The sequence below is a fragment of the Emericellopsis atlantica genome (genome assembly GCF_019669845.1).
Source record: "Emericellopsis atlantica unplaced genomic scaffold F5Z01scaffold_4, whole genome shotgun sequence".
Classification (NCBI taxonomy): Eukaryota; Fungi; Ascomycota; class Sordariomycetes; order Hypocreales; family Bionectriaceae; genus Emericellopsis; species Emericellopsis atlantica.
The window spans coordinates 584,192-611,172 of record NW_025764706.1 but is presented as its reverse complement, the minus strand read 5'-3'; the positions used below and the strand labels follow the sequence as shown (position 1 = coordinate 611,172).

The 26,981-nt window shown below is 54.7% G+C and overlaps 11 protein-coding genes across 11 annotated transcripts; 5 read left to right on the top strand and 6 right to left on the bottom strand.

Annotated features, from left to right (window-relative positions):
• Positions 1 to 2,992: 2,992 nt before the first annotated feature.
• F5Z01DRAFT_671159 (uncharacterized protein) lies at positions 2,993 to 3,817 on the top strand (the record flags this gene model as incomplete). The annotated part of the gene is made up of 3 exons (XM_046264667.1): positions 2,993 to 3,018; positions 3,071 to 3,384; positions 3,429 to 3,817. 3 exons carry the CDS (start codon positions 2,993 to 2,995, stop codon positions 3,815 to 3,817), a joined length of 729 nt encoding a protein of 242 aa, XP_046121488.1.
• Positions 3,818 to 3,854: 37 nt separating this feature from the next.
• On the bottom strand, positions 3,855 to 5,158 carry F5Z01DRAFT_395921 (ATP synthase subunit D). The gene is made up of 5 exons (XM_046259503.1): positions 4,903 to 5,158; positions 4,743 to 4,855; positions 4,682 to 4,692; positions 4,252 to 4,626; positions 3,855 to 4,204 (listed from the first exon to the last, which is right to left on the bottom strand). The coding sequence occupies exons 1-5, from the start codon at positions 4,915 to 4,917 to the stop codon at positions 3,936 to 3,938; spliced, it is 783 nt and encodes a 260-aa protein (XP_046121487.1). The 5' UTR covers positions 4,918 to 5,158; the 3' UTR covers positions 3,855 to 3,935.
• A 360-nt stretch (positions 5,159 to 5,518) lies between these two features.
• Positions 5,519 to 8,040, top strand: F5Z01DRAFT_671157 (uncharacterized protein; the record flags this gene model as incomplete). The annotated part of the gene is made up of 2 exons (XM_046264666.1): positions 5,519 to 5,575; positions 5,629 to 8,040. 2 exons carry the CDS (start codon positions 5,519 to 5,521, stop codon positions 8,038 to 8,040), a joined length of 2,469 nt encoding a protein of 822 aa, XP_046121486.1.
• A 148-nt stretch (positions 8,041 to 8,188) lies between these two features.
• On the bottom strand, positions 8,189 to 8,508 carry F5Z01DRAFT_671156 (uncharacterized protein; the record flags this gene model as incomplete). Its single annotated transcript, XM_046264665.1, has 2 exons — positions 8,189 to 8,340; positions 8,397 to 8,508. 2 exons carry the CDS (start codon positions 8,506 to 8,508, stop codon positions 8,189 to 8,191), a joined length of 264 nt encoding a protein of 87 aa, XP_046121485.1.
• A 1,738-nt stretch (positions 8,509 to 10,246) lies between these two features.
• Positions 10,247 to 11,873, top strand: F5Z01DRAFT_671155 (tRNA nucleotidyltransferase; the record flags this gene model as incomplete). The annotated part of the gene is made up of 2 exons (XM_046264664.1): positions 10,247 to 10,982; positions 11,032 to 11,873. 2 exons carry the CDS (start codon positions 10,247 to 10,249, stop codon positions 11,871 to 11,873), a joined length of 1,578 nt encoding a protein of 525 aa, XP_046121484.1.
• Positions 11,874 to 12,173: 300 nt separating this feature from the next.
• On the top strand, positions 12,174 to 13,688 carry F5Z01DRAFT_671154 (uncharacterized protein; the record flags this gene model as incomplete). Its single annotated transcript, XM_046264663.1, has 6 exons — positions 12,174 to 12,234; positions 12,305 to 12,369; positions 12,436 to 12,583; positions 12,651 to 13,051; positions 13,105 to 13,554; positions 13,674 to 13,688. 6 exons carry the CDS (start codon positions 12,174 to 12,176, stop codon positions 13,686 to 13,688), a joined length of 1,140 nt encoding a protein of 379 aa, XP_046121483.1.
• A 271-nt stretch (positions 13,689 to 13,959) lies between these two features.
• F5Z01DRAFT_616835 (SacI homology domain-containing protein) lies at positions 13,960 to 16,920 on the bottom strand (the record flags this gene model as incomplete). The annotated part of the gene is made up of 1 exon (XM_046260937.1): positions 13,960 to 16,920. One exon carries the CDS (start codon positions 16,918 to 16,920, stop codon positions 13,960 to 13,962), a length of 2,961 nt encoding a protein of 986 aa, XP_046121482.1.
• Positions 16,921 to 17,301: 381 nt separating this feature from the next.
• Positions 17,302 to 19,024, bottom strand: F5Z01DRAFT_396007 (Ribokinase-like protein). Its single transcript, XM_046259505.1, has 3 exons — positions 18,941 to 19,024; positions 18,665 to 18,761; positions 17,302 to 18,612 (listed from the first exon to the last, which is right to left on the bottom strand). The coding sequence occupies exons 2-3, from the start codon at positions 18,675 to 18,677 to the stop codon at positions 17,471 to 17,473; spliced, it is 1,155 nt and encodes a 384-aa protein (XP_046121481.1). The 5' UTR covers positions 18,678 to 18,761; positions 18,941 to 19,024; the 3' UTR covers positions 17,302 to 17,470.
• A 740-nt stretch (positions 19,025 to 19,764) lies between these two features.
• Positions 19,765 to 21,759, top strand: F5Z01DRAFT_395715 (putative adenylate cyclase-associated protein, 70K). Its single transcript, XM_046259502.1, has 3 exons — positions 19,765 to 20,570; positions 20,631 to 21,153; positions 21,208 to 21,759. Exons 1-3 carry the CDS (start codon positions 19,969 to 19,971, stop codon positions 21,646 to 21,648), a joined length of 1,566 nt encoding a protein of 521 aa, XP_046121480.1. The 5' UTR covers positions 19,765 to 19,968; the 3' UTR covers positions 21,649 to 21,759.
• Positions 21,760 to 21,886: 127 nt separating this feature from the next.
• On the bottom strand, positions 21,887 to 23,770 carry F5Z01DRAFT_679567 (acyltransferase ChoActase/COT/CPT; the record flags this gene model as incomplete). Its single annotated transcript, XM_046265539.1, has 2 exons — positions 21,887 to 22,013; positions 22,068 to 23,770. The coding sequence occupies 2 exons, from the start codon at positions 23,768 to 23,770 to the stop codon at positions 21,887 to 21,889; spliced, it is 1,830 nt and encodes a 609-aa protein (XP_046121479.1).
• A 910-nt stretch (positions 23,771 to 24,680) lies between these two features.
• Positions 24,681 to 26,847, bottom strand: F5Z01DRAFT_671149 (SWIRM domain-containing protein; the record flags this gene model as incomplete). The annotated part of the gene is made up of 3 exons (XM_046264662.1): positions 24,681 to 26,105; positions 26,158 to 26,690; positions 26,751 to 26,847. The coding sequence occupies 3 exons, from the start codon at positions 26,845 to 26,847 to the stop codon at positions 24,681 to 24,683; spliced, it is 2,055 nt and encodes a 684-aa protein (XP_046121478.1).
• Positions 26,848 to 26,981: the final 134 nt, after the last annotated feature.

Genomic DNA, 26,981 nt, shown 5'->3' with positions numbered 1-26,981 from the left:
AGCGATCGTTCTATATCGCCTTTGCCTTCTTAAGCGGAGAAGAGGAAGTAGACTATATTTAGGCGTTAGACCGGCTACGCTCGATATACTAGACTTACGGCGTAAGGCTACCGATTATTATCCTTACTAATCGCTACCTTACCTATATAAATACTATATCTTCTTACTTTCTAGACGCGGTATCTCTTTTATACCTTTAGTATACGAATAAGGTAGTCCTTAGCTATTACTTGCCGAGCTTTAAAGAAGGAGATATTATAGGGACCGAGGGCTAACTTATATAGAAGGATTTCTATAGGAGGTAGTATAAGCTAATTGCCTCTATATCTAACGAAACCTTTAAGTAAAGGCTCTAGGCCCTTAAGTCCCGTTATACTATATTATATACCCGAGAAGTTAGCTATATTATAGAAGTCTAGCTCGACCTATATAAGGAGAGGCTTATAAAGGCCTAGGTCGATAAATACGCGTATTTCGATAATATAGTTATATCCCGTACCGAGGGGATTTACTAACTAATTAAGATCTATCTCGAGATAAGTTAGCTAGATCTCTTTAACGCCTAGAAGGTAATTAAACGCGTAATTACTAACTAAATAGCCTCGCTACGGGATAATTAAGCGGAGTAACGACTTCGTATACCTATCGAATTAAATAATAAGCTATATAATATTATACGCGGCTAGGTATTATATAAAGCGTTATAAAAGGTCGAGGGCTAGAGGAAGTTACTTATATAAGGTAAGGAACTTCCTATCTATATAAGTAGATTTATATTATTACTCGGCCTCCCTTGCGCTTATATACTCGAGCCCCTTATATAATAATAATAGCCCCTCTAACTAGGCTAATTTCACGTATACTAGCGCCTTTAGTAAGAAAAGAGTCCGTAATTCCTTATCGAGCTAAGGAGATAATTTAATTAAGCCACGGCTCGATCGACGCTACTAGAGATAAGCACTCGCCGCGAGCTAAGCGTATTTAAGGCTATCGAGAGACTATCTAGGGCTTAGCCTAGGTGCTTAGCGTATAATAAGGTTAGCTATATAAGGATATCGAAGTTATATAACCTACGCTATATGTATATTATATCTTTATTAGTATTAGGGCTAGCGTTAGCGCCGACTTAAGGCGTCGTAACTTTAGCGTTAGCTTTAGCGTTAGCGCCGATATAAGGTATCGCGGATTTATTGTTAACGCTAACTTAAGGTATCGCGGCTTTATCGTTAACGCTGACTTAAGGCGTTGTAACTTTAGCGTTAGCTTTAGCGTTAGCGCCGATATAAGGTATCGCGGCTTTATCGTTAACGCCGCCGCTAGTATAGAGCCCGATCGCCCTATTACGTATATTTCGAGCCCTTATTATATAATATTACTAACCTTTTTAATAGAGTTCGAACTATAGCTAGAATTAGGGCTTAAACTTACGTTAGAAGTATAGCTAGAGCTTACGCTAGAACTATAGCTAGAGCCCGCGCTAGAACCGGAGCTATAACTCCGTTATAATTATCTATATACTATATATAAACGATATATTACTAATCGAGAGGCCTAGTATAAAACGCTACCGCGAGATAGCTTAAAGACTAACTAGTAATATCGGAAGGCGATAGGCCTACTATTACGCTATAGTAAGAAGGTATATAAATATTATCTTAATTATAAGCGGATAGGTAAGTAATATAATATAAGAAAGCTACGTAAGGATTAGACTAAGGAGGAATAAATAGCCTATCTAGATTAAGAAGAGAAAGAGGATAAGCGAGTTAAGGCTTAGGTTACTATTACTATAGCCGAGGAAGTAGCTAACGGTAGATCTATTTATAGACAAGGGATATAGGATTTATAGGATATAGCGGAGAGGGATATAGAGGAATAATAAGCGTTATATAAGGTATTACGCTTAAATTAAGTAAAAGGCACGCTTATTAATAGCTTCGCTAATAGTATCTTTAATAGTATTATCTTTAATAGCGTTATCTTTAATAATAACGCTAGTAGTATCTTTAATAATATATTTAATTATATCGCTAGTAGCCTTATATATTAAATTAATTCCTCGCGCTTTAGACCTTTGCCTTAGCCTATGCTTATTAATTTACCGCTTAATTGCCTATTACTTAATTACTTATTGCCTAATTACCTATCTCCCCTCCTTATTTACCTCCGAGATAATACCCTTATATATTAAGATTACGATTAATTTAATAACTCGGTCTAATAATTAAAAAACGAGATCTCTTTAGTATAGTAGTTATAGGCTAGTATATCCTCTACGCCGAAGCTAAGTAGCTAGCCCCGCTTACGTTTATCGGATTCCTAAAGTTATTAGAGATATAACTATTAGTAGTTACTAATCTAGCCCGGGTTAATTAATTCTTAGGAGTCTTTTCTAAACTTATACCTACGATAGTTCTTAGTATTAGCTTTAATCTATCTCTCTATCGTAAGACGCGCTAGCTAGGTTTAGTAGATCTAGGTTCGTATCGGAGTAAAGTAATAAGTTAATATAAAGAGCGAGGATTCGTACTTTTTTTTAGTTCGGCTATAACTTATACGTATGCCGTGTTATAATATTATAAGCGAGGGGGCCGTGATAATAATACACGCTTCTTTATATAGTTATTACGAACGATAACGATATGCGATTAAGCCTGAATAGGAAATTCGTAGAATAAGAGGTTAATAGTTCAAATTAACTAAGGAATTGTTTTCTATTAATAATTGCCTAAACGAGGGGAGTTATTAATATTATAAAGTCGTTAATAATGTTGGCCGGTAGTAATGCCGCGGCTTATATAAGGAATCTTGTATGCGCACCCCGGGTGCGCAGCACGTGATACTTATTTGCGCACCTGGGTGCGCACCTATTGCTCGCCTATCCTAATCGCAACGTCGAACACGCTTTCATTCCCATTGCGCACTGCATCATTACCATCACACCTTGTCGCAAGCCATTTATAAAAGGCCTCTTCAGTGGACGTCAATCATCATGGCTGTCTCAGCCCCCGTCAGCACGTGCGTGTCATTGCACTCCGACACGCCGCGCATTTACTGACATGCATCATAGTGTTTATGTGCAGAACCTCGAAGAACGCGTCAAGCCCGACACGCTGGTTGAGTCTCTCCGCGCACTCTTCTCCGAGTTTGGAAATGTAGTAGACGTTGTGGCAAAGCAAAACCTCAAGGCCAAGGGCCAGGCTTTCGTGGTCTTTGACAACGCGCAAAGCGCACAGGATGCCGTCGAGGAGATTCAGGGCTTCGATTTGTTTGACAAACCCATGAAAGTAGCCATGGCCCGGACGCGGAGTGACAAGACTGTAGAGCTCAATGGCAGCGCAGAGGAAGTGGAGTCACACAAGCGCCATCGTCAAGCTGAGAAAGGTATGTTCGCCATCTGCAAGTTGAGTATCTCTAACGTTCCGCAGATAAGAAGAAGGCAGCTGAGGCCGCAGAGGAGAAGGGGAATCTCAAACGTGGCGCTGGCGCCTCGGTGGACAACAGGCCCGCGAAAGCCGCCAAGGGCTCCGGACTCAAGTCAACCAGCGTCGCTACCTCAGCAGTGGTTCCCGACGAGTACCTCCCGCCCAACAAGATTCTGTTCTTGCAAAATCTACCGGAGGAGTACGATGTCGAGGCGCTCTCCACTATTTTTGGTCGTTTCGATGGATTCCGCGAGGTTCGCCTGGTTCCAAGCCGTCGTGGTATTGCCTTTGTCGAATATGACGCTGAGCAAGGGGCTATCAATGCCAAGGAGAACACTGCTGGCATGACACTGGGCGACAAGACTATCAAGGTCACATACCAGCGACAGTAGGCCTTTACGGAGAAGATTGTAAGCTGGCAGCGAAAGGGCGTTCTGGTCATTTGAATCTGGCAACATGTAATTATACGGCAGGCTAAAAAGGGCTCGTGTGCCCAAATCTTGGTAACATTTAGAAGATGACATCCTCATCCTCACCGGCTCCGAGGACATCTCCAGGAGCAGCATTCTCCTTCCCCTGGTCTCGCCCGTCCTCCTTGGCTGCCTGTGCTTCGCGTTTGGCCTTCATTTCCGCATCCGCGGCAGCAACGTCTCGCTGCTTCTTGTTGGCGACCTTCTTCAATCTGTAAAACTCCTCACGGTCGAGCTCATCCAGCTCGGAGTTGATGTATTTGATGGTGTTCTCCGTCCGGGGGATGATGACATGCTCAATGGCATTCACTAGCCTTTGTCAGTATCCTTCTGGTTCATAGCCTTGCCGTACGAACCTCGCCTGTTGACAACCTTGATCACCTCGTCCAGGATCACAAAGGCGGTCTGTAAACTGGCCAGCTCCACGAGAGCCTCGACAGCGCGCGCATATGTTTCTCGCGCCCTCTGTACTTGTTGACCTCCCTTTCCGAGACCTGTCAGCCCAAAGTCGTTGTTACCCTCGGTAAGATAACTCTCGAAAGCCGGGAGAAAGACACCCGAGACGTTCTCTTGCTTCGTGCGCACACGGAAACGAGCTGATTTGGCCGACTCTTGCACTTGATACCCAATATCCCCGCCCACAGCGTATGTCACCTCGGCCAGGGAGAAGGCGGCGATCTGCATGACACGCCCCATCTTTCGCTTCGCTTCGTCGATTCGGCGGGTGATCTCTGATCGATATATGTCAGTGTGCTCCTCCCAATCTCTTGGCCAATCTTCACCAACCTCGGAAACGTCTGTGGTCTTTTGTTAGCGATTGCAACATGCTTGCGTTGGAACTACCCACTTGGTGAGGGCTTCGCTTTTCCTCTTCAGTAGACTGTGACCAGTCTCTGCGCCCTTCAGCTTCGCCTTCATGATTCCGAGCGACTGCCGGGTCGGGAAGACGGCCTCGCGATCCTGCCATCGTCAGCTTGCCAGCAGACTCGCTGATAGGGTGATAGTACCGCAGCTCCAGACATCTTGTTGGATTCGGACGAACAAGTGCTATAGATCAGAAATAAAGAAGAGTCGAGTTTCCAACGGAGCTGAGTACACCGTATTGAGCTGTCGTTCCTCCAACTGCAACTACGAAGCTGGCCAGAGGTCAGGTACGTACATGAACCACGACATGACGGAATTGGCCCAGCCGCCGCGCCAGCCACGAAGTGGGGCAAGCAGGCGCATCAGGTGCCCCCACAATGGGCGACTCGGATCCCGGAAATTCCAGACGCCGACTCCAGCCTCAATCTTCAAACAATAAGGTGACAACGTCGCGCACGGCTTGACCTATTGTTCCGTGGGGATCCGCGAGCAACGAGGCCGAACGAGGCCACCAGACGACCGCTTGATTGCTCACTGAATCAAGCCTCCTTCATTGGAGACGATTGAGCCCATCCGCCACCACCGAGTCACAGCCACAGATTCGGTTTCGAGAACGGTCGAGCAGCACATCAGGCGAGGACAATGCGCTGCTTCGCGTAGCGAAATTCTTGTGCTCGCGCATGCACGTCAATTATTCGTCCTACTTGGATATTCCGGGCAGCTTACGCCCTTTCCATCCCAAGCCGCGCAAAGCCCACCATGGAGATCACCAACGCGACGCGGACGTTGGAAAGGAAGCCGGACCTGAGCCTCGTGGTGAGTCAGACGCACGCGTGCCCCAGTACAAAGACTGACCGTTGCTTCTGTAGACCAACGAAGACTCCGTATACGAGCAGGACATCCTCAGGGAACCTGCTAGCATCAAGCCATGGCTCGCTTACATTGACTTCAAACTTCGCCATGGGACAATACTGGAGCAGGCTTTCGTCATGGAGCGTGCATGCGCCCAACTTCCTCGATCATACAAGTTATGGAAGCAGTATCTTCAGTTTCGGACCCGCCATGTCTCGTCCCTCAATGCGGCCGTTTTCGCCGCAGAATACCGCAAGGTCAATGCCCTGTTCGAGAAGGCCCTCATTCTTCTCAACAAGATGCCGCGGATATGGGAGATGTACCTCAAGTTCTTGACGCGCCAGCCCTCTGTCACGTTGGTCCGACGGACGTTTGATCGCGCGCTGCGTGCGCTGCCCATCACGCAACACAACAGGATTTGGGCACTGTACCGGCCTTTCGCGAACTCTGCCGCGGGTCCCACGGCTGTCAAAATCTGGCGGCGCTACATGCAGGTACATCCAGAGGATGCCGAAGACTTTGTGGAGCTCCTGGTGCACACCAAGCGCTACACAGAGGCCGTCCAGAAGTGCATAGACATTCTGAACAACATACAGTTCACCAGCAAGCATGGCAAGGGTCATTACGAGCTTTGGAGCGATATGGTTGATCTGTTGGTGGAGCACGCATCGGAGGTGCAGACGGGCTACGACACGGGCATTGATGCCGATCGCATCATTCAAAGTGGTATTCATCGCTTCGCCGACCAACGTGGCAAGCTCTGGGTCGGACTGGCCACGTATTGGATTCGCAGAGGCAACTTTGAACGAGCTCGCGACATCCTTGAGGAGGGCTTGACGACGGTCATGACTGTGAGAGACTTCACCCTCATCTTCGATTCATACACCGAGTTCGAGGAATCCATCATCGGTGCTTTGATGGAGAGCGCATCGACGCGTGCCGAGAAAGGCGTTGAGGACGACGATGCAGACTTTGAGCTGGATATCAGAATGATGCGATTCGAGCATCTAATGGACCGCCGGCCATTCCTCCTCAACGATGTCCTCCTTCGTCAAAATCCCCACAACATCTCGGAATGGGAGAAACGAGTTGCCCTATGGGGTGACAACATGAAGGAAGCTGTCCAGACGTACACCGATGCCATTGCCGCCATCAATCCCAAGAAGGCTGCCGGTGCGTTCCACCAGCTGTGGGCCAATTTCGCCAAGCTCTACGAGAAAGCGGGCGATCTTCGCAACGCTCGCGTCATCATGGAGAAGGCGGTCAAGGTAGCCTTCAAGTCCGTCAACGAGCTCGCGGACATGTGGATTGAGTGGGCGGAGATGGAGCTGCGCAACGACAATTTCGATGATGCTATGCGCATCATGGCCAAGGCTGTGCAAGCGCCGAAACGGTCCAACGTGGACTACTTTGACGAGACCTTGTCGCCGCAGCAGAGAGTACACAAGAGCTGGAAGCTGTGGAGTTTCTACGTCGACCTAGTCGAGAGTGTGTCCACTCTGGATGAGACGCGCAAGGTCTACGAGCGCATCTTTGAGCTGCGCATTGCTACTCCGCAGACTGTGGTCAACTATGCGAACTTGCTGGAGGAGCACAAGTACTACGAAGAGTCATTCAAGATCTACGAACGCGGTCTTGACCTCTTCAGCTACCCCGTGGCATTCGAACTATGGAATCTCTACCTCACCAAAGCGGTGGACCGTAAGATCGGCATTGAGCGGTTGCGCGACCTCTTTGAGCAGGCAGTGGAGGACTGCCCGCCAAAGTTTGCGAAGACAATCTATCTGATGTACGGTAACCTGGAGGAAGAAAGAGGTCTCGCGCGGCATGCCATGCGCATCTACGAGCGGGCAACGCGAGCCGTCGCCGACGAGGACCGGGCCGACATGTTTAACTTTTACATCACAAAGTCAGCTTCCAACTTTGGGCTCCCATCTACGAGACCAATCTACGAGAGAGCAATTGGTGTTCTACCCGACAACGAGGCCAAGGAGATGTGTCTCAAATTCGCCGAAATGGAGAAGAGGCTGGGCGAGATTGACCGTGCGCGCGCCATCTTTGGCCACGCCTCGCAATTCTGCGATCCTCGTACCAGCCCCGAGTTCTGGACAAAGTGGGAGCAGTTCGAGGTTCAGCACGGCAACGAGGACACGTACAAGGAAATGCTGCGCATCAAGCGAAGTGTGCAAGCGCAGTACAACACAGATGTCAATTTCATTGCATCGCAGGCGTTGGCACGGGGCCAGCGCGCACAAGAAGGAGCCGGGGCTACCGACGAGTCCGATCCCATGGGCGCGTTGGAGAAGCAGCTTCGAGCGCCCCAGGGCTTCGTCGCTGCAAGCACATCGGTGCACGACAAGGCCAGTGCTGCCCCTGTCGCAGCACCGTCAAATCCGGACGCAATTGACATTGACGGGATGGACGAATGATACGACTACAATGCCAGGGGTTTTGGCGGGACATCTACTACAAGATTACTATTTTCCTTTCATGTTTACTGGTCATCACCGGATTTCCTTCAAAACGGTACAAAATAACGGCTGAATTCCACTACTATGTCAAGCAAGATGTTCTTGCTCAGCTTCTACTCCCGCGTCTGTTCATCTCGGCAAACTTTGCATGGAATTTCTCGGCGTAGTTCCTGTCCACGTGCCCATCGCGTGAGCTAGGCGTGGCATAAATCGAGCCCTTGCGCTTCTGGAACCGACTCGGGGGCACTTTTGATGCATCTGGGGACAGTCTTGGTTAACGGATCGTCAGGGCACTATGATTGTTATGTACTCACCCCACTCGTCACTCATTCTCCGGTCCTGCTGGAGTCCCTCCACGGGTGACTCGTTCATGACAATGGGAGTGAACTCGGTAGGTTGGTTCTGTGTTGCTGATTCCGAATTCATAGCTATTGGGGGACTCCTATAACAGAAGTTGGTAGCGGATGATACTGATTTATTGATACTGGGAGCGTTGCTTTCGTAGGATATATAAGGTGATGGGAACTGGGAGACCACAGGGGAAGACACCACTATATATGCCTTTTCCCTCCGAGCAAGTCCAGCTGACGAGTTACCAAAGAGGAGAAAGGAACCGATCGTCCAAGCGGCAAACGTTCTCGATTCCCCCATCACTCTCCAGGGGCGGACAAGTACATGCCGAACGTTAGGGGGACCCAATGATGCTGCTAGGTGCGTACCGCTAACCAATGATTCTGGGGTATGACGATCATCCAAGCGTGTGGGGATGGTTCGCTGCTACATACGTATTTGACGCCAACATCGGGTGGGTTAAAGTATAACTGCTCTCGAGTACACTGGGCTGTGCAACAGATTTGCCCCCCTCTCATTCCAAGAGGCCTCATGCACGTACTTACTTACGTACATGCGCGTGACGGGCAGTGGGCTGCGGGCATCGCCAGCCAGCGATAGGACGAGGAACTCGCCCACCTCTTGATCTGGTAATGATGCGTGTGCTACTGAGGAAGACTGCGATCCTCCCGCCCGTCGAGCTGCAGCTGAGTGGAACTTGGGGTTCTTGTTGCTGTTACAGTGCAGGCGGCGAGTCATCGTCCGTTGCGTTGCCCCTTGCCCCCCAGGTCGACGACCCCCTCTCTCAAGAGGCTATTTGAGCTGCGCCGCCAGCCCTCGCAAGCCAAGCATCTAGACTAGAAATTCTCATCGCGTGCCTCTGGTCCCCATGCTTGGCAAGGTTGGGGATTCCCGTGCCGAGAAGTTCGTCGCGTTCACGGTTCAAGATGCAGCCCGTCAGCTGGGCATGCATGCTATTCGGCGCTAGATGAGGCGTTGCACGAACCTTAACTGAAGCATGTTGCGACCACCCCGTGGCTACGATCGTCGGTCCCATTGACGTAATGGACCAGTACCGATCGTAGAGCTTGAACACCCTTCATGCGGTTGCAATCTATTGCTCGACGGTGATAGGGGTCCAATGCCGATCAATGTGGTCAATCCATGCTCGCGCTACCAACTGACGTACAGATGGTGCAGTACAGGGTGTCTGGATTGCGATGATGACCACAATGTGCCAACATGTTGATGGTGAGTGATCCCACCTGCAGTAATTTTCACTCGGTAATATTCCTTCCACGATCATAATATGAACATCAGTTCATGGCATATGCACAGCGTAGGTAGTCGATGGAATCTTGGCATCTCGAGGAAGATAGTCAGGCCAAGCGTCTAGGGTAGCCACGATGTGAGGTTGCCACAGGCAGGCGAAACGGGAATCCATTTGATGACAGTGTGACGAGCATTTGAAAATTCAAGAAAACGCATATGCAACATCCGGAAACCGCCAAGGCCCAGCCAAAAGCAGGCGAGCATGAGTACGATTGAGAACTCGTGAAATGACATCTATTACAGACAGATTGCGCCAAAAACGAACCGATCTGGGCTGATTGACGTCCGGCAAAGACTCATCCGCAACAGTCAAGACTCAGAGTCAGAGTCACACATGCTGCTCGGCAAAACAGTATCGCGCCAGCTCTTACACCGCATACAACCCAGAAGGCCGATCTCACTATTGCAAGTCTGGGTGATGAAACGAGACTTGGCCACTGCAACTGAACGATCTCCATCTCCCGGGCCTCGCACAGCGAAGAGGACAAAGACCGCCGCCGTCATGGCCCACGTCAAGCTGAACGAGGATGAGCAGCGCCTACGGAGACTTCTCTTGGGCGCAGCAGAATTCATCGACAGGGCAGGAAAGGAGCCAGTCATCCTGCGATGGGCCGGTGGGTGGGTTCGCGACAAACTCCTGGGCACTGAAAGCAACGACATTGACGTGGCCATCAACGTGATGACGGGCGCCGACTTTATCACGCACCTCAAGGAGTATCTCAGCGACGCCAGGGTCATTGAGCACCACCAGCTCAAGGAGGACGAGGTGGGCAAGGTCTACAATGTGGCGGCCAACCCCGAAAAGTCGAAGCACCTGGAAACTGCCTCCGTTAAAATATTCGGCCTGGACCTCGATTTTGTGAACCTGCGAAAGGAGGTGTACAGCGACATCAGTCGCAACCCGACCATGGAGTTTGGCACGATCGAGGAAGACGCGGAACGACGCGACGCCACCATCAACGCACTGTTCTACAATCTCGGCACCGACCTGGTGGAGGACTATGTCGGCGGGCTGGCGGATCTGCGAAATGGCATCATTCGAACACCCACTGAGCCCCTCCAGACGTTCACGGATGACCCTCTGCGTGTCCTTCGCCTTGTCCGGTTCGCGAGCCGCCTGCAATTCGAGATTGCAGAGGAAACCATGCTTTTCATGGGCAACGCAGGTGTGCTCGAGTCCTTGCGCGTGAAGATTAGTCGTGAGCGGGTGGGCATCGAACTAGAGAAGATGCTTCGAGGTTTGTGGTATTCTGACAACCAGCAGACGCGAGCTAACCGTGCTGGCAGGCCAGTTCCCGCGCAGGGCGCTCTCCTTGATCGACGACCTTGGCCTTTATGAGGCCGTGTTCACAGACCCGAGCCAGAGTGCGGCCGTTCCTCCGTTGCGGCGGAAATGGTCCGTGGCATACAAGTGTCTTTACGACGTGATGCAGAATCACTCGCCCATGTCAATTTACGATTTACTCATCACCAAGAAGGAAGCCGAGTACATGGCATGGAATCTCGCCGCACTATCGCCCTGGATGACGGCAGACCCAGGCTCCGAAGTCGAACGCAAAAAGAAGAGGTATCTACCACCGCCTGCCAAGATGGCCTGGGAGGGTTATCGGGCATCCAACAAGGTCAGCGATGTCATTGCTGCATCCTTCAACAACCGGGCGGAGATCATGGAGCTCAAAGAGGATATCCTCGCCAAGGCACCCCGAGCCAGCGACAATGGTATCGTGGGCATGGCCCTTCGACGCTGGGAGCTGTCTGGCAGCTCATGGAAGCTACAAGTTCTGAATGCCATTCTCGTGGATGCCGCTGAAAAGCTGGCTGTGTGGGACCTAGATAAGAACCACGATGAAGAGGCGGCAGAGCTGCAGAGGAACTTTCTCAAGGACTGGCAAGCCGTGCTCGACTGGCTGGTGGACCTCGATGCCCTAGGGGCCGTCAACGTGAGGCCCTTGCTGACCGGTTTGGAGCTGAGCAAGGCTTTGGGAGTGAAACCTGGGCGGTGGACGGGGGCGGCGCTGAATGAGTGTGTTCGTTGGCAGCTGCGTCACCCGGGCGTGACGGATCCGTCCGGTGCGGTCGAAGAGATCCGAGCGCAGGCAGAGCGGTTAGATATCCCGCTGAACCCATGAAGAAGCGAAGAGTAGAGATGCCCCTTGTGATGACCAGGCCTTGCAGTCAGCCTGTCACGAGATGCGGCAAACACAACCATAGATACCATAAAAGTAGACGACGCTCTATTAAATGAACGTACACATAATTAATTTTCATTTACCTATAAGTGATGGCGTGGTGGGCTGCTGACAAAATTGTCGGCGCCCTGGTGGTGATGGGGACAGAACTCACTCCAGTCATCACCCAGACTTCAATTTCTCCCTTTGCAGCGCACCTCTCCCATCGGATAAAGAACAGCTTCCTTGACCCTTGTCGAGATGAACGACACTGCTCACCTCAGCGAGAGCAACCTCGCTCGTCAAGGAGAATTATCCACAGGTGAGTCCGCGATGCCCACGTCTTTTGGCAAAGTCTCTGTCCTGGGCCTCAGCCTTACGCAGTCCCGCAGCACAGCAGCCAACGACGCTCCACGAGACTGCCACGACACTCGAGGACAGCGCGAAGAACAGCGAGGTATGCAAAATAATAGAATGTCTTTAATTCATACGCTACATACTGACAAACATCTTGTCGCCGAAGTCTGTCCGTGACGCACTCCTCACGTGTCTCGGCACGCTGTCTCACACGCCAGCCACGGCCGCGGACGACGATGCGCGGGCCGCGACACTCGGGAGGCTGAAAAAAAGTGTGACCACAGGCCTGGGAGGCACGGCGATCGCGGAAGATGGTACGTTCTTCTCGGAACTCCGTGTCCGCCGGAAAATACGTGACGATGGCTGACACTGTCTCAACAGTCGAGGGACAAGCCTTGACGGCCGAGGCAGCGCTGGCCTGTCTCGTCGAGCTGCAGACCAAGTGGCAGGTCGAAATGGACGACGAGTCTCTCAGACAAGTTCTCGCGTACACGGATGCCGGGGATGGCTGGACCACGGAGGAGGCTGCTGCCATGGCCGGCCAGCTGGTCGACGCTGCTCTCCCCGAGCACAAGGTGCCGAGCTTCATTGTGGAGAGCATCCTACAGCAGCATCTGCGACCGCTGTTCTCACAGTCTACTACAAAGGTCACTGCATCGGGTCGCCCGGTACTCTTCGAGCAAGGCGAGCCGAGGGCCTACAGAGGCCTGGAGACGCCATCATGGAAGCGTGGTGGACTACAGATCATGTCGTTGTTCAGGTGGGCTGTGCAGCACGCGGATGTGAGTACTGAGCATCGTGATACGAACGACCCATGTTTTGACGTTGTATACAGGACATTGTGATACGTGACCATTGGCCACTATTTACGCCTGTCCTCCTTACTCTCATCGAAGATGAAGACACCGCCGTTCGGGTACATGGCCTCGGCACACTCGGTGCCTTTGTTGACAAATGCCCTTTGCGCATCCTGGCCACTACCGGCATCGCAAAGGTCTTTGAGGAATCTATGTTCCCGTCCTTGTTGTTTCTGCCTACTTTGACGCCCGAGGACCAGTCTGTCGAGATCATCAAGGCCGCCTACAAGGTTCTCCTGATCCTCGCGAAGAAGGACCCAGATACCAAGAGCTCTGCCCGACGTCACCTACTGGACAAAATGCTCCGCAACGGCGTATTCGCTGCGCATGATCATGCCTCCCAATACATGCGTATAGTCGAGACTCTCATGACCACGCTGATCTCCGTGGTCGATGCGCTGGAGATCTTCGCGGTCAAGCATCTACAGGTGAGATCGCACAGTCGCAACTCGCAACCGTGGCTGACGCTACCAGAACCTCCTTTCCTTGCTGTCTGCCGTCATGACCGACCCCTTCGCCCCGTCGCGACCAGCGACATTGCTCGCAGCGGCCCAAGCAATGAATGCTGTTTTCGCCAATTGCTGGCCCAGAATCTCCGAGGGTGGGTACGACGACGAGGTTATCCGGATAGCGAGCACCTGTTGGACGAATCTGCGCGACCACGACGCAGCCGCGCTCGACTCCAGCCCATTGGAACGAGAGCTCCGGTGCACCATCTCCGCTATCCTCGCGGTCCAGAGATCTCAGAACCTCCGTGCGGGCCGCGCCGTTTCTCTCGAGGACGTCGAAAAGGCCGAGCCAGAGCTCAAGACACTCTGGCAATGATCAAACGCTCAGTCCAGCGGCTGCTGCTTGAAGAACGACTTGCCCCGGAGCCACTTTCGATAGGCCTTGTACCGCTTCTTGGGCCCGTCCTCTTCCGTCACGGTGAGGGGGTTCTCGCCGACTTTGAGCATCTCCGCGTACAGCGCAATCTCTTCCTCGTCGCCCGTCACCATGAGCCCCTCGGCCTGCCAGTCTCCCGATACGTACTCCTGGTATTCAGAAGCGTCGACGTCGACTGGTGTGTCTGTGGACGTGACGAGTGGCATTTGCTGCGGGTGCTGGATGTACTGGACATAGTCTGCCTCCTCATGCTCCTCCACGGTGGGGTTCAGCGACTCGATGACAGCCTTCTGGAAGGTCCACTGTGCGCTTTTGGACTTTTCGCTCTTCTCTGGCATGGTCGAGTTCTTCCTCTCTGGCGCCGCCTCTTCAATCTGCGTCGGAGGGAACGCTGCTCTGTGGAATGGATGAGGGGCTCTGCCCTGCGGAGCGGGCATCTGCAGCCAGCGCTGGATACCTCTTGATGCGGTCTGGCCGGACGCAATGGAGGCGGTGTCATCGTCGACTCCTTCCTGCTGATACAGCGGCGAGCCTGCCTGCGAGATCAGCGAGACACCTCTGCGGTGCTTTTTGCTTTCAGCGTGCGTATCGGCATCGGTGCGGACTCGGAAAGGGCTGAGATCGTATCGACCGTCCTGCGTCGATTTGAATGGGATGTACTTGATGGTCGAGTTCATCTTGTACGCAAACATCTTGGGGAAGGACGATAGGGTGGATGGGCGATAGTATTCGAGCCAGTAGTCGTCAAAGAACTCGACTGGACGCGCACGTATTGACCGACTGAGCGGGACCAGTGGCGGCAGCTTTCTTTCCGCGAGGAACTCGGGCGTGTACCAGTTTATATACCCTTTACCTGCCTTGTTGGACCAGTCCCTCGGGTTGGCATGATGGAGGTAGTAGTCCGTGGCGAGATCCCACAGCATTGGCTGTCCGTGGGCAAAGATGTAGTTGCCGAGGAACAGGTTGTACGCCTCTTGGCGCTGGCTATCCAAGAAGGAGTTGTTGTAATATCGCTTGAAGCTCTCAATCATGTCGCGTGAATGGCTTGTCCACTGGTTGATCTTCCGATACGTCTCCATCGTGTTCACGAGCTGTGAGCCACCGTACTGGACGGCGATGGTGTCGCCATGATCGTGCCACATGTGCGTGAATAGGTTGACGGCGTCGGTGTCGTACTCGACCGTGACGTCTTCGATGATGCCCAGGGCATGAAGCTGGTGGCCTAGCGCGCGCTTGCCTATGACAAACTGGGCGGCATTCGTGCGGTCGAGACAGTCGATACAATTTGTTCGTGCGACGCCGTTCTGGGCGCTCATGGGGCTCGTCTCGCCATCACCGTTCTGGAAGAAGCCGGTCGTTTTGAGAACGGATTCCGCAATGACCTCAAGGTTCCCGATGACGTCCCCGCCCCGAACCTTGGATGCCCGACTCATGTCCCAAGCCTTGTGTATGATCTTCTTGTCTACAGGAAGGAACTGATTCAGATAGTTGATGGCGTCCGTGTACTCGTCCAGAAGCTTCGACTCGCGAGGCTGCCTTTCCTTGGACTTGATGAGATTAACGACATAGACAGGAGCGCCATAGCGCTCAAAGAGGTTGTCAAAGTGCAGTGCCGCCGCAGAATAGAAAGGGTCGACCAGGTTGACTTCGATTGGAGGTCTCGGAGTGACACCAGTGTTGTCTTGCGTCCAGTACAATGGTATGCTCCCTCGATGTTGTACGTACGAAGTATACTGCGGGCTACAGTACAGCCGAGGCCCGGGCGCGTGGAAGGATGTTGTGAGCGATTCAGCTACGATTTGCTCCGTCTCGACATCGTTGGCAACGTAGCCCAGGTCATTCGCTCCACGCTTGAGGAACCGCGCACCAGCAAAGTAGCGGGATCTTCTGGCAATCACGGTGATATGAGCGGTCCGGCCATAGATGGAGAGGGCTGCCTGATCAATGTAGCCATGGATAATGGGACGACACCAGTCAAAGGGATCACGCAAAGCTTTGACCGCCGGCTGCAAGAGGTAGTCATTCCACACGAACATGGAGTTGAGGTCGTCCTCTGAGGCGGTGAACTGACCTTTGGCAAGGTTCTCACGCTCGCGCGTGACATTATGCTGCAGGGTCCCGGTGACATCGTAGGAGTAACTGTAGTAGAAGGACCTCGTGAGGTCGAGGTTGTTGAGAATGCCCAAGAACCTCTGCTCTTCCGTATTTCGCGAGTCCGTCTTGAAGCGAGAAGGGACGAGGGGTACCAGCTCGGTGCCTTCAATCTGGTAGATGTAGTGGCCACCGATCATGGCCACCGTGCTTTTCTTGGTGATCAGGAGCATGTAGTAGGGTCCGGTGAACTTGATGAATCCCAGCAAGCCCCATGTGGTGCACCGCAACTTGATACCACCCGTGCCCCTGTTCCCGTGATCGATGGTGTCCAAAAGCTGGTTCATTTGCTTGAGGCTGTACACAATCTTGTCGTCCGTCATGCTCAGTTCGGATCCGTCGCCCGTACAGTCGATCTTGAGAATGCGATACCACTTCTCGCTCACGTCCACGCCCACTATGTAGTATCGGCTCGCTGTCTCGTACAGATTGAATTTGTGCATTTTGTAGGCAAGTCGATCTGGCGTTTTGTCGTCCTTGTCGGGCATCGCAGTATGGGCCCTGGGTGCACCGGAATCTGGGCTGGCGGTTCGCACAAAGGGCTTCGCTACAGTAGCCTCATCATCATTGTCTGCCTCTCCGAGACGTGTCGACACGAGAGGCGCCTCGGATGAAGCGCGGCTCGACTGGTCATTGTGTTGGAGAGAAGGGAAGACTGGCGCCTCTGGAGGTCTTTGGGCTGGTTCGGGCTCGGCGGGCAACGGCAAGTCCTCTGGGAAAACCTGGCTGGCAACAGAAGCAGGAATGGGCTCCGCCATGACTGGACCGTGACTCTTTACGGCTGACTTTGGGAACGCAGATGGGCCGGCATGGCGAGATATTCGATAGGCGTTGATGCTGCGCGGTGGAAGCGACGTCGCGTGGGTTGGTGCGTCCTCCTCGCGTTGGACTCGGCGTCGGGTATTCGATGCGGGACACGAACTACATGCCTTCTACATGAGCGTTTCGGTGCTGTGGTTCGGGCATTCGATTTTTTCGTCGTGAGAGTCTGCCTTGACGACCTGCGCAAGCTGTAGCAGAGCTCCCTCGATGAGGCAAGCTCCCACCAGCAGCTGATGGTCATGTCACGTGGATCCCGGGCGACAACCAAGGACATCATTTGATGTTTCACGAGTATTTTCTCTCTGCATTTGACATGTAGAGAGAACGCTACGCTGAATTTGACCAGAAGTTGTCCTTGTGAGGTATTCATTGAATTACTTTCGAGCCTGCGCCGTCCAAACATGCGGCAGAATCATTGCGCCTGGTACATGTATCCTAGTCTAAGTAAGTATGCTATGTATTGTAAAGTCTATATCGTGCTCAAAATCATTTTCTGTCTTGCATTTCCTCCACCCTGTCATGGACATTGGCTCCATTCCATTTCTCCTTTCCATTGTCCTCGGCGTCGGTTTCTAGCTTGGGGACCCCGACCTGCTCGATAGCAAAGCTAGCAGCAACCGAGCCCCATACGGCCGCCTCGTCGATCGAGTGCCCCCGCGCTAGAGCAACGGCGAGACCGCCCAGAAACGTGTTACCGCCTCCCGTTGGGTCAACAACCTTGCTCGCGTCCTGGTGGTAGGCGGGCACCCAGCGCTCGATGCCTGGGTCGACTTCGATCTCTTCCCGGGCTACCAAGCCATCTGCATCTTGAAGCAGGCCTGCAAAGAGCGCTTCCATGTCGGTATCCGGCCGTAGACCACCCCGAGGGTAGTGCTTCTTTCGTTGCTGTGTGTTCGAGCTCTGGTTGCGCTGACGCTTCCTGCCTCCGTTCTTTGCGATGTAACATCCCTTGTCACCCGCCCTCACCACGAGTGAAAACGACTGCAGCGGCATGCTGGCCAGGAGCTGCTCACATGCCCGCTCCACGGCCTTTTTCGAGATCTCGCCGGTATCTGGGTCAAGCCCGTCATCGCCCATGAAGCCAGCCAGCTCCGAGTGATTGGGACTACACACGTCGATTACGGGCAATGTGTTTGTGCAGTTGAGTAGCTCGTCTGGCGTGCAAAGATCCGGGACTGGTTCCCAGATGAAGACCGGTCGGAAGTAGGTGTCCTGCATAACGGCCTTGCGACGAGACGTAATGTCGGCAACAAGCTCCTGGCACCGGAGCGGTGAGCATATGAGGTGGATCGACCGTGCCTGGAGCAGCTCGGGGGTCAGGTCGTCGGCGACTAGGCGCTTCTTGGGCGTCATGTATTTGAACAGCCTCTTCTCGTCGGTTCCTTCGTACCCGTTCCAACCCCTTGTTGTCAGGCGTTCTGGATCATCGCGATATAAGACGGATGTCCCCCAGTCGTCAATCTGCTCCGTGAGTGCCGCTGGAAAATCAGAGCCTCGATCCACGATCCAACCGACACTTTTTGACAGAGGCGGAGGGGAGAAGAGCCGGGCGCCTAATGCCGACCAAGAGCCAGCGCCTCCCAAAACATCCTTGACTGATGGTATTGGTGGAATGAAGTCAATGTCGTCTACAAGTGTGAGCAGCCATATCACCTCTTCTTAGCAGTCAATTGGGTATACCTATTATGAACATGCCCAAGGTGACAAAGTCAATCTGAGTCGGGGCACTATCAGTTCGTTGGCGGATGCTCAGCTCTGCAGTTTGCTCTGGTTGTGGCTTGTCGGACTCGGTAGCCTCTTCCTCCTGTCCAGGCTTGTGGTTCGCGTCCTCGACCGCGACCTGCTCATCTTCACTCTCGCGCGACCCAGAGTTTTCTATACTCTTGGATGCACCCATGTCATTGTTCGGCTCCTTGTCCATACGCCGTGGTGGGTTTTCTTGAGCCTTGGCTTGGCTTAGAAAGACTGATGCTGACACGCGGCTCGAAGATGCCCACTGTGCTGAAGATAGTCGGACTCTGCCAAGCGAGACCGCTCTCTTGGACAATCTTGAACAATAGATAACGAATAATCAAGCGAAACTCAGTCAACAAAAAGGGAGACGGGCTGAATGATGACACGGCCAGAAGTCAGCGCACAAGAAGAAACGGTGTAGGCTGGGCCATCAAGCTGCGCAGCATGATAGTGTTGTGTGGGCACAATTCCTCCCTCAGGTACCCGACGTGGGCTTGAGCTTACAGACACCAGCGGGACACATGTCTCGATAGCGCAGCTCGGCTTGGCTGCATCGTCCCGTGCAAGCTTCGACGCGCACTAACAGCCGACCGGGATTGAGGCGCAAACGGACTCCCAGGAGGAATCCAGGACGGGATTGAGCCTGGCACCGTTCGTAACGGCCAAGACGGACCATGACGCGACAGCTGTTTCCCAGAGTTGCTCAGGGGACGCCCCATCGTGATTGGCTTGCCTTGGGGGTTGTAGACGCAACAGATCCATCCAGGCGTGGACTGGATATCCGATGCCATGTTGGTGCTTCCTTGCCAATAATCGTACTGCCTACCTCTCAAACCATTGACAATAGACGACACAGAACATTGCGTGGCCAAGGCATCAATCGACGCCTCTGTCCGCACAGTTGTCGAGCTCTGCCTCCCCGCGCCTTGTTTAGCCGGTGGTTGCCTGGTGTTGGATTTGGTCGGTTACCCCCTTCGCAGGACACATTTGGCTTGACAGACCGTCGATCGTCTTGTTCGGTTTCGAACCTGGACAAGGAGCTACTCCTGTTCTCCTCGAATTGATCCGTCCGCCTCGACGTCCACAGCAGACCGTACCTTACCTTGCTTGAGTCAACTGTGGAAGGAAGGAGCGACGCCCCCTGCGTCACAACCACACCACAATGGCCGCTGCTAACAACATGCACAACCTCACCACTCTCATCAAGCGGTACGAACGCCACAAACCCCATCTCTTCATCTTCATGGGCCATGCAGAACATTAGCGCTAATCTTGCCAACCTGTACACCAGGCTCGAAGCTGCCACCTCCCGTCTCGAAGACATTGCGACATCCACCGAACTCCCCAAGAATGGCGCAACACCGGTGACCAGCATCGACGCCAGCTCGTCCCCGGCGCAGCTCCCACCACCGCCCACCGAAGCTCCCAAGGCTGCCGACGAGCCCCTGCCCGCCGCCGTCGAGGACTACGATGCGTTCCTCGAGACGACGATTGGCAAATACGTCCAGAGCAGCGACGAGCTGGGTGGGCTCGTGGCCAAGCAGGCCGCCTTGGTCGCCAAGGCGTTCCACGAGCAGCGCAAGCTCCTCCTCATCGCCAGCAAGGCCAAGAAGCCCGACGACGCCACCCTCGGAAAGCTGGTCGAGCCGATGAACGGCCCCGCCATGGAAGCCATGAACATCAAGGAGGAGAATAGAGGGAGCGACCAGGCGAACCACCTGAGCACTGTCGCGGACGGCATCATGCTCCTGGGCTGGGTCTTCGTCCCGAACCGACCCTTCAAGCACGTGGATGAGTTCTTGGGATCCGCCCAGTTTTGGGGGAACAAGGTCCTGAAGCAGTACAAGGAAACGTGAGGAGCCAGATATTTCCAACCATTTGCCAATCGAAAGAGGCTGACACTATGACACAGGGACCCGAAGCACGTGGAATGGGTGCAGTCGTTCTACGGCATCTTTAAAAACCTCTCGGAATTGATCAAGGATCGATACCCGAACGGACTCACGTGGAATGCCAACGGAGAGTCTGCCGTCGAGGTTGCCAAGTCGCTGGACTCCAAGGCCACACCAGCAGCGCCTGCTCCGGCTGCTGGTGGTGCGCCGCCGCCGCCTCCTCCTCCCCCGCCCCCTGGCCCTCCCCCAACCCTCGATGTCAAGACTGAGCCTGCAGCCCCTGCCGCCCCGTCGGGTGGCTCTGGGTTCGGGGCCGTCTTCTCGGAGCTCAACAAGGGCGAGTCCGTGACCAAGGGCCTGCGCAAGGTCGACAAGTCCGAGATGACCCACAAAAACCCATCGCTCCGTACCTCGTCAACGGTCGGGGATGGCAGCTCGGCGTCGCGCGCTAAGAGCCCGGCGCCTGGAAAGAAGCCCAAACCCCAGAGCATGAGGGTGAAGAAGCCCGCCAAGAAGGAGCTTGAGGGCAACAAGTGGACGATTGTGAGTGGACATGATGCGGATGTGCATGCAGGTGGAAGACTAACACGGGGCTAGGAAAACTACGAAAAGGAGGCTGAGCCCGTTACCATTGACGCCGCCTTGTCCCATTCCGTCCTGATCAGCCGTTGTAACAACACGACGATTATTGTCAAGGGCAAGGCCAACCAGGTTACCGTCGAGAACTCGTCGAGGCTCTCCCTGGTGGTGGACACTCTCGTCTCCACAGTCGACGTGGTCAAGGCCCCCAACTTTGCCCTGCAAGTCCTGGGCACCATCCCCACGGTGATGCTGGATCAAGTTGACGGTGCGTCTGTCTACCTGAGCAAGGAAAGCATCGCCACCAAGATCTTCTCCAGCAAGTCGGACAGCATCAACCTGAATATCATTGAGGGCGAGGATGACTACAAGGAAGTGCCACTGCCTTCGCAGTTGTGCTCGTACTACGACGAGTCCAAGGGCCAGCTGGTCAACGAGATTGTGGACCACGCCGGTTAGACAACGTGTGGCTGGTATGACGGGTGTACGATGGAGTGTTTCTTCTAGGTAGTAAAGTTATGAAACATGTGGTGTCGTCTTGAAGACTGCGTGGAACGCGAAATTGTACAAGTTGTGAGAGTGTATTGTCTCGACATGTAGAGCGCCTGGTGATCCTACAACCTTGCTGCAAAGGACTTCTTTCTAACCGACCAACCATGCTTGAAGGAATCGCTACCAAGTATGTGTATCCAGATCTCTATAGTTTCGCCTTGGGCGCCTCGACAGTGGGCATCAGCAGGTCGCGCATCTCGCCCGCGGCTTCGTTCAGGTAGTAGCTCATGCGGTCGCTGCCGAGCCCCTTTGACACAATGTTCATGTTCAAGCTGCGAGAAATGTTAGCCGCACTGTCTTTTTGTCACAAAAGTAGAAATACACACCTGTTCTCGTTGATCATGTACGCAATGCCGAAACCGTCATCAATGACCTGGCTCCATCCGTAGCCGTTGAAGAACTCGGAGCTGAGCTGTGAGGTGGACAGGTACCACGAGCTCGAGTAGGCGTAGGCCGGGTCTTGGTAGATGGCGGGCACCTCCTGGCCGGGCTCGAGGAGCTTCTTGAGGCCGAACAGATGCCTGTCGACGCCCTTGCCCTCGGAGGCCGAGGCAATGTACTCAATGTGGGCGTTGACGGCCTTGCGGAAGAGGTCGACGCGGGCCTTGTCGTCGGTGTTGGGGTCGTGCATCGAGCGGCACCAGGCGGTCGACTCGTCCGAGACGCTGCGGCAGGTCTCGGTGCGGCCGAGCTGGAAGCGGCGGGTGGCGGCGGACTCGTACGTGGGACGGTTCTGGCCGTACATCTTGTAGTAGGCCAGCTGGATCAGCATCTGGACGTAGGCGTCCGGGGAGCACTTGAACTTCTTGATGAGGCCCTTGCCGTAGCCCTGGTAGGCCTGGACGGCGAGCTGGTGCTGGCCGATGAGGTCGACAAAGTCCCGCTGCGCGCGCTCAATCTCGGCCTGGACCTTGGGGGTGATCTCGAAGCGAATGACCTCGGGGGCGGCGAGGTTGGAGCGGACCGAGGGGTCGTCAAAGTCGAGCTTGTTGCCAAAGATGAGGTCGTTGACGTAGTCGTTGAGACGGTGCGTTGGCGTGCCGTCCATCATGGAGTGCTCGCCCATGAAGCCCGAGGTGCCGTTCTCGTTGATGATGAACTGCAGGGGCTTGTCGAACCAGCGGTTGGCGCCATCGCCGTGCCAGTACTGGTGGGCGCGCTCTTCGAGGGTCACGGGCGACGCGTCGTCGAGGCACACGACAAAGGAGGAGGACTCAATGGCCTCGAGGGCCGCCTTGTTCTTGGGGCTGGCGTCGAGGAGGATCTGGCGCGCGTCGGCCCAGACGTCGCGGTTCTCGGACGTCAGGGCGCCGACGGGGGCGACGGGGTCGGCGCGCTCGTAGATGCGCCTGAACTGGGTCTCAAGCTCGGTGGTGTTGAGCTGCTTGCCGTCGACCTCTGTGGGCAGCTTGAAGAACTGGTTCTTGCGGATGACGACAATGTGCTTGTTCTGGTCCGGGCTGAACTTGACGGGGTAGTCCTTGGGGTGGGCGGCGACGCGGCTGGCGTTGAACATCCACTGGTAGCTGTCCATGCAGATGGGCAGCTTCTTCATGTACTCGGGCTCGAGGGTGCCGGCGTCGACCTGGCTCTTGAAGTCGAGGATGGCGGTGGTGAGGGCGGCGGCGCGCTTGGCGGGCTCGCGTCGCTTGCGGTCGTCGCGGTGGGAGTAGAAGTAGCTGACGTAGGGCACGACGGGGTCGCGGTAGGCCAGGTAGGCGGCGTCGTTCCACCACTCGTAGATCCAGTTCTTGGTGTTGGGGTCCTCGCGCTTGGCCACGAGCTTCTCCTGCAGCGTCTGGCCCACGCCGCCGGGCTTGACGAACTCCTGGACGGCCTTTTGGCTCTTCTCAAACTCGGACTGGGAGAGCAGGGGGTGCAGCGTCTTGAGGTAGCGCTTGGCCGTCTCCTCGAGCGTGGGGACCGGCAGCTTGGGGAGCGACTCCTGGTACCGCAGCATGGGGCCCTTTGACTTGTCCTCGGCATAGGGCTTGGGCAGGGAGCTGCTGCTGCGCTTTGTCTGGGCCATGATGGCAGTGCGGGCGCCGGTCGTCGCGGCGGTTGTCCTGCTGGCTCGTTGCAAGGTGCTGGTGACTGCGCGTGAAGAGGAGGCGTAGGAGGAGCGGGAGGAGGCGAGGGCAAACATGACAATTGGAAGGGAAGGGTATCAAGAGATGTGAAGTAATACAAGCAGATCGAGAAGGAGGCCCTTGCGACCGAGGCTGAAGCGTTCCGGGTGGTTTTGTATGATGTTGGTGTGGGCCGGCTTGGAGAAGCCTGTCACTATTGCTCGAAGTCTACTAGCCGAGCATGTGAGGCGGGCTACCAGCGCCTATTACCACGCACTGGCGGCGCCCAGCGTGCCAACGTCACCTTCTGAGCCTCTTGGAGGGCCATAAATTGGAGATGGACCCCCAGAGTCTTCCCACTCCTCCGCTCTTTAGGCCATTTCCCCGTCGCTGCCCCATCTCGGCCCCCGTTTGCCTGGTCCGTTCACCCGGTGGGGCGTCATTCAGCCGAGGTAATTCACCACCAGGAGGTTTGGAACGAGGCACAAACTACAGCGGCTATAATAGTCAATCTTGGCTGTAAAATGCCTAATTAGTGTACCTGGTAGTTATCACGTCGTGTCTCACAAACAACACGAGCACAAGAGCGATTCCCCCAGTCTAAACAGGCCTCGTAGATCTAGTGCATTAATACAAGCATGCCTGACTACCTGGTTATCGCCGGAACTCCGAATGAATAGTACACCAAATCGTCGCAAACTCGCGCCAGACGGTAGCGTACTTGTAGTCACGCGCCGTCCATCCATCCCTTCTCGCCAACTGTAGAGGCACTCCCCGCCACGACATACATTCTGCGCCTCATAGTGAGGGCGCGTTTTGAAAATACCCAAACACCTCGTGCGTCGTTCGTAATACCATGCTGCCAACCCCTCATAGCTCAAAGCTCTTGGTCTGGCCGTCACTGCTCGGGGGCTGGATCCCATTCGCATCAGCTACCGGCTGGAAGCTCAGTCGCTCGCCCTCCGTCATCGCCTCGTTCGCCATGCGCAGGCCCTGATCACCGCCGGTGGCCGCGGCCGCCTTGAGACCATCCTGCACCGTGCGCACGCGACGCTTGAACGCGAGCCTGTCCAGGAACAGTTGTTGTCTGCCGCGCTCCAGGTCGCGGCGCTCGGCGCGCATGATCGACTCCATCTCGTTGAAGTACTTGAGCTTCAGCTCCAGCTTCTGCAGCGTCACGTTGGCAGCGGCAGATACTAGGCGTGTCATCTCGCGCTCTTCGTGCGAGGCGAACCCAGCCGCGCGGGCGCCCATGGAGGCTAGAGGAACAGAGGCCAGGCTTGTTGTCTTGGTCGTTGTCGTCGTTGTCGTGGTGGTGGTCTCTTGCCGCACGTCAATGTCCATCGACTCGTCCTTCTCCTTTTCCTTTTTCTTTTCCGCCACTTTGTCGTCGCTGTCGGCGGTGGGGACGTTCTCGAGCTGCTTTCGCAACTGGCGCTTGAGCTCGGCAGCCGACTTGTTCGCCGCCGCCGCTGTGCTGGCAGGGTCGGCGAGACTCGCCAGGAACCCAACCACAGACATGACGGGGTTGTCAGCCTGGCTGAAGGGCAGCTGGCCGTGTTGGCTGCCCAGCATGGCCAGTCCAGTGGGAGGGTTGAGGGGCACCTCGGAATCCAGGTACTTCTCCTCAATGTCCAGCTGCAAGAATTGGAGGACGCACTCTTCGCGCGTTCGGGTGCCAACATGGTCGGCAATCTCGCTCCAGTCCTCGTCGAACCTCTCGAGACCCTCCAAAAGACGCAGGATCTCGGCGTCAGTCCAAGGAGCGTCGCGGTCGAGGACTGCGGTGTACTGAGGGTTCTCCTCCTTTGTGTACATCTGAGATGTGTGGTTGGATGGCAGGCGACCCTCCACAAAGCAGCTGGGGCAGACATCGTACCTCGTCTTGGAGGCTGTCTCGCCCTGCTGCGCGCCGTTGTGATAGTAAACACGCGTGCAGTCCACGCTGCACATGTGGCAGTGCACTGCGGCAATAGGCGTCTTGGTGCCCGGCTCGCCTCCCGACACGCCGTTAACGGCCGAGGCGTCTCCATTGGTCTTGTTCTCTGTCTTGCTGATGGGCGTTCCCTTTGCGCTGGCTTCGTAGATGTTGCGCCCGATTTCCAGGTTCAGGTCACCCTTGTTCGCCGTCGATGCGGCAGCCTTGTTGTCGGTGTCCTGATTCTTCTTACCCTCCAAGAGGGTGGGGTCAGCGGCAGGCTGCCACGGCTGAAGACCGCGAGGGGTATCACAGATGATCTTGAAGTGGCCGGTAAAGGGAGGCCCGACGTGGGAAGGGCGTTGCTCGGCATCGACCTGAGGCGCGTCAGTGGCTATCAGAATAGAGAAGGCAGCTTGGGTTTCTTACCTGGTAGTTGATCAGTCCCCATTGCTCGAGGAAAGCGTGCACGCGCATAATGGCGCAGACGTCGCCCGCCAGGTTCCTGCGGCAAGCCGTGACGGTCAGATACTCAACCGGGTTAAGGCGGTACGTGTTGATCATGAAATCCCTGTAGTCCTTGTAGATGGCGGGGGTCTTGCTGCGATTCCGCTGGTTGAAGAACTCGGCCATGGCTTTGCGCTCAATCTCGTGAATCGCATTCATGTCGAACCAGGTGCTGTAACTGGGCAGGACGATGGCGTGCGTCTGGCTGATGAGATGATCACGCGCGGCGGACGTGATGCTTTCCTTCGTCTTGGTCTCCTGCACCGTACCGGTGGCCGCGTCGTTCTTTGCGTCCCCTGGGGCATCGCCCATGTCTTCATCCCCCGTTTGCGTCGTTTCGGCTTGGGGCGCGTTGGGGGCATCGAGAGGGTTGTCTGAAGCGGCGCCTGGCGCGGGCGTGCTGTTGTCTTGCTTGATGGGTGTCCCCGTCGCAGCATTGTCAGACATTTGGACATCTGGGGGCGACGGTCAGCAAGCACATCCTCAGAAGCGATCAATGACGCCCATGTCCTTACCATCACCGTTGCTGTCGTCCAAAGGAGGCTGTGCGAGGATGTCGTTGTCACCCGGTGACCCGTTGCCAGGCGAGCCGTAGTTCGCAGAGTCGTCCATGCTGAATGTGGGATGCGCTCTTGATAGGTCGATGGGTAAGTGGCAGGGCGCGTCCGGATGGATTGGCGTTCAGCGCGGCGACTTGTGACGGATCAATCAAACTACGCGCTTGGACGTGGTGCAATTGGGTCGTA